The sequence below is a fragment of the Onychomys torridus genome, chromosome 23, assembly GCF_903995425.1.
Source record: "Onychomys torridus chromosome 23, mOncTor1.1, whole genome shotgun sequence".
Lineage (NCBI taxonomy): Eukaryota > Metazoa > Chordata > Mammalia > Rodentia > Cricetidae > Onychomys > Onychomys torridus.
Genome location: NC_050465.1, coordinates 4312258 through 4322331, shown reverse-complemented (window position 1 = coordinate 4322331; position 10074 = coordinate 4312258). Strand labels below are relative to the sequence as shown.

The 10074-nt window shown below is 50.4% G+C and overlaps 1 protein-coding gene across 1 annotated transcript; it reads left to right on the top strand.

Annotated features, from left to right (window-relative positions):
- Positions 1 to 280: 280 nt before the first annotated feature.
- Positions 281 to 4256, top strand: Arl4c (ADP ribosylation factor like GTPase 4C). Its single transcript, XM_036173509.1, has one exon. The coding sequence runs from the start codon at positions 784 to 786 to the stop codon at positions 1360 to 1362; it is 579 nt and encodes a 192-aa protein (XP_036029402.1). The 5' UTR covers positions 281 to 783; the 3' UTR covers positions 1363 to 4256.
- Positions 4257 to 10074: the final 5818 nt, after the last annotated feature.

Sequence of the window (10074 nt, the reverse complement as noted above, 5' to 3'; positions counted from 1 at the left end):
TTCCGGAGCCCGGAGCTATTTTTAAAAGACGCGTCACCGGATTGGGGAGGAAGAGCCCGCGCCCGGGCCCATAGTCTGGGCGCGGCCAGCGGGAAGGGTCGCCCGGGCGAGTTTCGAACGACCGGAGCGCGCGAAAAGGCGCTACCGGCCGAGAAGACCCCGCCTGACCCCGGGAGACTGCGGGGCGTGGCAGGGAAGGGGCGTGGGCGGTGGGCGGGGCCAGAGGGGCGGGGCCGGCGCCCTGTGGCCGCAGCAGGCTGGCGGCGGCGGCGGCGGCAGCAGCAGCAGTAGTAGCAGCAGCAGCAGCAGCAACGCGGATACTGCAGGGACAGCGAGGCAGCAACGCGGACACAGACACCGGGGAAGCCCGCGCCCGGCCAGCGCCTCCGCGGCGCGCTGGGGAAGCCGGAGCCAAAGCGGCTCCGAGGCGCCACCAAGGCCAGAGGCTACTGCAGAGCCGCGGCGCGGGGTAGCCGTAGATCGAGCCGGGAGAGCGCATAGGGAGCAGGCGTCCTACGCCACGGTGTCTGTCCGTGGCGGCTGCGTGGGAGACAAAGCCTCCGGAGAAAGATGCCCGCCGGGCGCGCAGCGGGCGGTCCAGGGAGCGGGCGCCTCCGAGTCTAAGTGCGCCTAGCTGGCCGAACGTTCCGGGCACGCCGAGGCCCCAGCGAGTCCCGCGGCGGGTGGGGCCCAGGTGCGCCGGGTCACAGCGGGCCTGTGACTGCTCGGGGGGGCGGCGCCCTCCCGCCGCAGCCGCAGTGGCCGGCGCAACAGCGAGGAGCCATGGGCAACATCTCCTCTAACATCTCGGCCTTCCAGTCTCTGCACATCGTTATGCTGGGCTTGGACTCTGCCGGCAAGACCACGGTGCTCTACCGGCTCAAGTTCAACGAATTCGTGAACACGGTGCCCACCATCGGCTTCAACACCGAGAAGATTAAACTGAGCAACGGCACCGCCAAGGGCATCAGCTGCCACTTCTGGGACGTGGGCGGCCAGGAGAAGCTACGGCCGCTGTGGAAGTCCTACAGCCGCTGCACGGACGGCATCATCTACGTGGTGGATTCGGTGGACGTGGACCGGCTGGAGGAGGCCAAGACGGAGCTACACAAGGTGACCAAGTTTGCGGAGAACCAGGGTACGCCGCTGCTGGTCATCGCTAACAAGCAGGACCTGCCCAAGTCGCTGCCGGTGGCCGAGATTGAGAAGCAGCTGGCGCTGCACGAGCTCATCCCGGCCACCACCTACCATGTCCAGCCGGCGTGCGCCATCATCGGCGAGGGCCTCACCGAGGGCATGGACAAGCTCTATGAGATGATCCTGAAGCGCAGGAAGTCTCTCAAGCAGAAGAAGAAACGGTAATGCGTCCGAGCCGCGGCGATTGGGAACGAGGCTGAGCGAGCGAGCCACTGAGTGAATGAATGGACGTCTGGGTGAGCGAGAACCCGCGCCCGCGAACAAAGACAACGAACCAAAGCGATGCTACGAATTTTTAAAACACAATCTCTGTACCCTAGTACAGGACTTGGAGACTCAACCCGGGTGTGGAGGCTGCATTACCACCCAGCTCGCCACCTGCCCCACCCCCCACCCCAGCTCAGGGGACCTTTTGTCTAAATGCTTGAGCTACCGATGGGGTGCGGTGGGGGGAACCCGCGGGGAGTGGACGCGAGGGTCCGGTTGGTGAACCCTCTGGCCCCAGGTGGGAAGCTTGGATGTCAAAGACAAAAGCGATTTCTTCTTGCCTCCACCAGGGCCAGAAGTTCAGGCTGCCCAGCCCCCACTGCGGGGGGAATCACGTGTGAGTTACCTGAGGTATGCAGTTCACAGAACCCTAGGGAATACCCCTGAGGGAGCGGGTAGGCAGTGGGGTGTACTGATGGGGGGTGGGGGTGACCGCTCCTTGCATTCTGGAGCTGTGCAAACTGAGTAGTTTTATGTCACAGGGCAGGTCCCTGTTTGCTGTTTGATTTGTCCTATTCTGGGCCCAAAGGTGGTGGTTGTGGGTCCGTCCAGAGGACTGCCTGGGGCCATGCCTGGGGCCATGCGGCAGCTGGAGGGCCCAGGGTGCTGCTGTACTTCTGGCCTTGGCTGGGAATGGCCTGGAAGATGCCACTTTCCAGGGGTGGGTGTGTGTGTTTTGTTGAGAACTGCTGTTCAGCCTGGGATGAGACCTCTTCCAGATGGCCTAGGCCCTGTCCATGTGTTGGTCATTATCACATAAAGAGACCAATAAAACAAAGAAAAACAGAAAACCATTGGAGGTGGTGGTGGCAGTACAGGTGTTTCAAGAGGTGAGGTTCTTGACGTTAATTGTGTGTGTGTGTGTGTGTGTGTGTGTGTGTGTGTGTGTGTGTTCCCTCCATACTGCATAATCGGCATAAATACTGGACCCTCTGTGTGAATTTGAAATTCTCTCAGCCTACTGATTGGTTTGGAAGGAGCACACCAGCTACAGATGTGTGCGGAATTGCAAAATGGTTTTCTTAGAAGGGATGTCTGATAATCCTAACCACGTGGTGATAGGTTTCAGACGTTTTTTTTTAAAACAACAAAACAAAACAAAAGACACTTCCACAAATGAATAGTCTTCACCTTAGTAAAAATAAAAAAGACTTTGTCCCTTGTGCCCCTTGGTACTGCAAGTGGAGACTTGTTCCAATTTCTGAGCTGGGTCCTGGTAGCCTATCTGATTTCAGTATTTTACTCCAAATGTGTGGTTAGAGTATTTGATGTCATTCACCAAAAGAATAAAACCTCACCCTGGAAAAGCAGACCTCGTTTGCATGGATTTGAAGGGAGAAACAGTCTGAAGGATGAAGTCCTTTGGAATTCACCCTTGTGGGAGCTGGCCTGGCCTCAGAGCCAGCCAGCACTTAGGTTAAACAACAGTGAGTGCTTGAGATGAAAAGGAGGGCAGGCGTGTGACGTCATGGTCACTGGTACTCAGGCACTTCACGGTTTACTTGAAAGAGGCTTTGGAAAATAGAGAAAGTGAAAGAATAAATACATATTTTTAATAATGTAATTTTAAAAAATCCTTTATAATCAGGAGTGAGCCTTGGCTTGTTAAAAGCTGTCATTTACCCCGAAACACAGTATCAAACAAGAAATTTACAACTGACAGTTGTTTTTGTTTGTTTGTTTTTTGTTTTTAATTTCCCCTCTGAATCCATCTTTTAGGGTAAGATTTTGGTTTCCCAGCATGGTGACACATTGCTGTGCAAAGGAGGCCATGGTTATTAGTGAGCACAGAGTTGGTCACAATATGAGCCCATCCCTATTGTCCTTGACACACTAAGAGTCAACTTAGGAACCATAGGCATAAATCATGGCTTCCTGCTTGAAACCCAATCCTTAGATTGTTTTTAGAGCTGAAATCTAGCAGCCCATGCTCCTTCCGTGTGTTCGGTAGCCTCCCATGCTGGTCTCTTTGTAGACCCTCAGTAGAGCTAAGCAGTGATGAGCCGCCTACAAGACCTGTTTACACAGCAACGGGGCATTCCTGGCTTCTTCATGGGCTGGTCCCATGGTCTGGAGATTCTGTATAGCTTAAAAAAATCCACCTTCTTTTATTTTCTTCACAATTTCTTAAGCACTTTGACATTTTGGTAGTTCCACAATATGGAGAGAATAATATATTTATTTTGTGACATTGCCTATGCCAAATACTGTAACCTTCCTGTGCTCACAATACCTGAGTTCCAGGTCAGTGTTCGAATCCTGGCCTGCTTGAACGATGGCATGGGATGGTGTTGTGGTGTTTCTCACCCTCCCCATTATCAATACTTAAGGGTGCAGTTGACTGTTAATAGTTGTGCAGTAAAGTCAAACCCTGTGGTGTATCAGCAAATAGTTAAGAGTCTCAATTGATTTCTGTAATGTTTGACCTAATTTAAAAAAAAAGCCCATGTCATCTGTGACAAGAGGGAGCCCAGTGAAGATCACTGTGTGGTGGTGGTGCCATGGGGGAGTTCCCATCACATACCAGCAAGGACTAGTGATGCCTCTGCCCTTTGGAGAGGAATTTGGCCTCCCCAAGCGAGGCTTGGAATGGTTTCTGACAGACAGAGGGAGGCCAGTTTTGATTTAGCTGTTCTCTTCACACACTCTGTGACAGTGTTGGGACCCAGTCCCCTGGCTTCTGTTTTTGGTTTTCCTGTAATTCTCTGTCTTCACCACTCTCTTTGTTCCCACCCCCTTTTATAATGCATATATGATGCTGTGAACAGAAATAAACTATTTATACAATCAAACTGGTGGGGGCATTTTCTGTGGATTTTTTTTTTCTTTCAGATTTCTTGGTTCATTTTCTAGGCCTCTGTGGAGCCAGGGAGCAGAGCACAAGGTGGTATTCCCGTTCTGATGGGTTCCAGTGGTGTGGGCTTCAATGAGGTCTAAGTCCACCCTGATGGTGGGTGCAGAGGTTCTATCCCTCATGCCTGTCTACTGGGCCATCACCCTCCATGTTTTGCCTGTTAGTTATTTCAGTTAGTTAATTGTTAGAACACTTCAAAACTCTGTCCACTACTCAGGAGCCTGTACTACTGGATCAGTACAGTACATGAAGCTGCTCAGCATCAGCTGATATCCACTCCCACCTCCCATTTGTGCTCATTGGAAAAGCTCTGAGGCTTGAGGCCTCTCCAGTGGTTGACTGCATGCAGTAGGACACCGACTCACTTTGAAAAGAACAAGTGTTGGGGTGGGGATCAATGAGAGCTTTGGCAGGTGCAGTGGGGGGCACAGAAGAGCTTTTTGTAGGCATTTGACTACAACTTAATAGTTATGGAGGAGATGAGAAAGGTCCAGTTCTAAGGGATTCAGCTCAGTTGGGTGCTTGGAAAACATGCATGAAGACCTGAGTTTGATCCCCAGCACCACTTAAATCAGGTGTGGTACATACCTACAATACCAGCACTTGGGATAATGAGGTAGGAAGAACCAAAGTTCAAGGTCATCCTCGGCTATTTACCAGGTTGACACCAGCCTGAGCTACATGACACTTAATAATAATAAAGTTCCTGGGGACCCCAAGGTTTTGTTTGATCTCACTGACCCCCCCCCCAAGCCTCGGTTTCCCTCTATGTAAAACAATATAATGAAACCATAAAGAAACCAAACTCTTTGTTGGGAAGGTAAACTGGTAATATAGCTACAGTGCTGAGCCCACTTCCTGTCCTGAGCAAGTGCTCAGTGCTTTAGTTCTGTTTTGTTTGTTTTGTTTTTGGTATGTGTGTGTGTAACTGTGAAATATGTACACCTCTGTGTGAGGAGGTACATGCACGTGTGTGCCCAGAAGACAATGTCACGTATCACCTTATTCCCTTGAATTTCAAGCACATTCAGCCACCTCTGGCTTTTTTTACAAGAATTGTGGGGATCTGAACTCAGATGTTCGTGCTTGTACACCAAGCTTGCTGATCCACTGAACCATCTTGCCAGCCCCAGGCCTTTGAGTCTCTCATCCTGTTGACTGCAAACCATGTGGATGGTGCAATTAATGTCATCAGACTGCTGGCCTCCAGATTAAGCTGTTACCATCTATCACCTCCATCCATCTTGGCATCCTTGACCTGCCAATACCAAGGCTGCTGGCTCCAGACATAGCATGGAATAAAGTCGAGCAGCTGAACATCTCCAGCCATCCCAGTGCTGTGTCACTCAAAGCTGAGAAAGGCTTCATTGGATGCAAGCTGGTGGTCTGTCCAGATCCTTCCTTGAGCACACCCTGGGCTCTGAGTCCCTTCTGGCAGTGGGTAGATTTTCTGATGGTTGGCATCCAGCCTGAAGTTGAACACATGGTAGATATTCCCTAGATATTAACTAGATGACTTCACTCACATTAATTAATTTTGGTTATAAATGTTAAAATGGGTATCGCATAAAGCTTTTTTCCCCATTAAACAGGTAAGTTTCAATGAAAGTAGACTAAATATTGATCATATTCTTCTAAGTTACTGTCTTGAGAAATCCTTATTGAGATGGTTGGGGTATGAAATGTAGACATTGATAAGCATTTTTGTCTCGTTCAAAAAGTAAAAGAAGTGAACATAATTTTATCAACCTCATCATTACAGAAACTGGGTGGGTGACCCTAGGAACCAGCAAATGCTGTTTTTAAGGGACAAAACCTATAAAACAGTTGAAAATGGACTAAGCGATTGCTTTGGCACCGTAAGAATAAAATTAAAGGAATTCAAAATAAGCAAAGATCATTCACAGTGCAACCTTAAGTTAGTCTTGCTGGGGTGGATTCTTGAGGAGTCCAGTCACCTGTGACACTTCGATGATAACTGTCCACCCTGTGTTTTCCAGAAGAGAAACCACAGATGTTCTTTCTCTGACCTCAGACAGCTGAGTCAGTAATTTGAGTCCTGAGTCCTGTGTCTCCCCAACCTCAACTTTTCTGTCCGTGGTAGAGTCCTTGCCTCAGAGGAGGGCTGTTTGTTGGTTGGTTTGCTAGACCATAGACATTTTGTCTTCTGCTTTGCACTTTCATGCTTATTCTCTGTACATAGCCTAGACCGTGAGCTCACAGAGATCCGTCTGCCTCTGCCTCCTGAGTGCTGGGATTAAAGGCCTGCGCTCCACCATGCCCAGCAATGGACTTGAGGTTTTGAACAATCCTGTTAGGAACATTACAGACTGTCTCTGTGTCACCATCATAGTAGCAGGGAAGGACAAAATTATGTGCCAAGAACAGAAGACACAGGCTTTGTATGGTGAACAAGGAGGAGGCCCAGAATTCTACAACTTTCCATCTCACAGCTTCCCTGCAGCATGGCACGCAACCTGTCTGTGCTTGCATGCTGGCACAACTCTGATGCCCATGACTCAGCCTCCACCTGCCAGGGGCAGCAGGCCGTGAGTCTGTAGCCACCAGGGAATTTCTCCCCTCTCCTCATTCTCTCTCAGTTTCAAACAGAATGGGTGCAAGTTGGTGGGGTTCGTGCATTTGCTTCACATAAGCTCTGAACTTTAGAGTGGAGCTTCTCGGTGTCTAAGGGGAGCTCACAGGCTGGGATTTCAGATGAAACAGCAAGCTTCTCCTCCTCTAAGTTTAGAAGCAGGAATGAATGGACTGTGCACTCAGCACAGCTTCTTTCGAGTGGTTCCGGGCAGCGTTTGCTGCGCCCCATGAGAGTGTGGCACCAAAGAACCAAAGCCAGAGATGCTTTCAGATGGGCTATAGCAAAGTTGGAGCTGAATGATACCATTTGCATGTATCCATTGGAGTCATTGCCGTCATGACAGCCTTTGGTGTAGTGTAGTTTGTCTGGACAGCAGGACACAATCTACCCCGATGGATTATTTCAGGGGCTTCATCTACCCCTACCCTTCCTGGGGACCCAGGAGGCTAGCTAACTTGACCTGCACCCACACCTTGAGTAGCTGAAGCAAGGAGATGTTCGAGCTGTATGATCTGACATCAGTCACTAGAAAGTGTAGGCCCAGTTCCTACACCAGGTCCCTTCCACCCAGGAGCCTCCCCAGGCTCCACACACCTGCTGCTCTTACACCAGGAATGTCTGCAGTACACGAAAGCTGAGGTTCCCAAGGGGAAGCAGGGAAAAAGGGGAGTGGAGACTAGCACCTTTAGCCCTGCCCAGCATGCTGGCAGCAAGCCAGGCCCCAGACTTAGCCTCTTCTTAAAGGACACAAGCCCCATCAGAGAAGGACAGTCCTTTGTGTGTCAGGGCCTTGAGTAAGTCTGAGTGTTGTGTTCAGGAGCTGTTTGTGTCCAGGACAGTGTCCCCTGTTCCATACAGGGGCGTATGTACTGCCATTGGTCACCGAGCCTGACAATGGGTCTGCACTTGGGGTGGTGACCCCTCAGAACCTCTGATCTCTTCAGTATCATGAGACTGGCACCACCTACCTCTTCTGCAAGGCAAGTACAGATGTGGAGAAGGGACACATCTTGTGATTCCTCTCTGCTGACCCTTGCTTTGTCTCCTTTTCATTGTATCAGAAAACTGACAAGTCAGGGGTTGGAGGTATGACTCAGGGAATAAGAGTGCTTTGTGGGGACTGGAGAGGTGGCTCAGTGGTTCAGAGCACCGGCTGCTCCTCTACAGGACATGGGTTCAATTCCCAGCACCCACATGGCAGCTCACAACTGTCTGTAACTCCAGTTCCAGAGGCCCAACACCAATGCACGTAAAATAAAGCAAATAATAAAATTTAAAAAAAAAAAGAAAAGAATGCTTTGTGCATTCTTGCAAAGGACCCAGGCTCACTTCCCAGCACCCATACTGGGCAGCTCACAACCTGCAGCTCCAACTCCAGGAGATTCAGTGCTCTTTTCTGGCTCTATTTGGCCTGCACACACATCACACACATCATACACACACACACACACACACACACACACACACACACACACACACACACATTTTAAAAATAAATCTAAAAAAAAAAGAAGAAAAGTGATGGCAATTCACAATTCACTGAAAGGATGAGGCAAGGGACTTCCCACAGGGAAACATCTCTCCTTGTGAGTCTGGGGACCCAGCCTGTAGCTGGAGTGTCCACAGGGGGACTATTGAGGAAATGAGCCACTCTCGGGCTTTGTATAATCCTCATTCTTTCGGTGGCTCCTCAGGACTATTTTCATTTCCTTAAATGCTAACTTCATGTGCAATTAATTTCAACTGCCTGCATCTCATGCAAACTCAAAGCATTTCCATGTATAATTTAGAAATCATCATGGTAATGATGACTGTAACGGCCTCTTTCATAAATACAGGTTCGCATCCATTGTTGCAGAAATGAGAGTTTGCTTGGCTGTGTCATTTGAACTGTGCAGGGATGATGCATTCATTACATTTTTTAAATGCTGCTAAAAATAATATTCACAAACACTATGACGCCTACTCTTTAGGGGACACCCTGCTGGGCAGAGATGCCAGGATGATTTATCTGTCCCCATTCTTGACCTCAGATGGTTGTCATTCTAGTTGGTGAGTCAGGCCTAAACTATCAAACCAGACACCCGAGTCCAGTGTGAGACACCCTCCATTGTACCAAAGATCTAGTCATTAACTGAGCCAAGTTCATAGTTGCAAGCCACCTGCTTTAGCCTAAACCAGGAGCACCTTGTTTCCCCCAAAGTACAATGCTCTAAGCTTTATGTGAAGAACTCCAGCCTATCACGGAGTCTCAGAGGTCTCTGTGCTGACCTTTACTCCTCCTCAATGGAGTACTCCCTTATCCTGACTGTGTCCTGACAGCAGATATCACTCCTGGATTCCAGGATCAGCACAGCAGCCCCAACTGCTGGCCCCAAACCCTACAGGCTCCTCCCACACCCGTCCATAGTCAGTATTCAAGGGCTCCTTCAGAGGCATGGCTCCTTCAGATACAGCCTCACCTTGTTAGATGTCTAGATTGGAGTACAGAAAACACCTGCTGAGATTTCCAGACTCTTTGTGTCCTAGAACAAACAACTGGACCAGGGACATACAGATAATGGTAGAACTAGAGACGGCTTATTGAGAACGAAGAGACCCCTGAGAATGGGAGTGCGGTAGAGAGCTGGGAAGGTTGGGAGTTCCCATGGCTTCAGCTGTTCCTGCTTCGCCCTCCTTCGCGTGCGCTTGGAGAGCTTGGGCTTTCCTGGCACATGCTCTGTCTTTGCACGTAGGCCCTGCTGTGGGGTCCCCAGTCTTTCTGTCATCTGACCACTTCCTTTAAAATTCTAATCTAATTTTGATAGCTTCCACAGTCCCCACTCTCCTGCTGTAACCTCAGGTGTGGACACTGCAGCCTTTCAGAAAAGCCCTTTTGTCTGCCTCCCTCCCTCCCCATCTCTCTCTCTCTCTCTCTCTCTCTCTCTCTCTCTCTCTCTCAGCTCCCTGGAGTTGAAACCGACATGTGCGTCCCAAAGATGTCTCAGCTGGCTGCAGATGCTGAGATGAGTGAACCCTCATCTACGCCAGCTATGGCCTCTAACCAGCACGCTGCCCACCTGAGGGAACAGGGTGGGGGGAGTGGGGGGGGGGAGGGAGTAGGGGTGGAGGGAGTGGGGGGGGGGGTGGGGGGAGTGGGGAGGTGTGGGGGAGTGGAGAG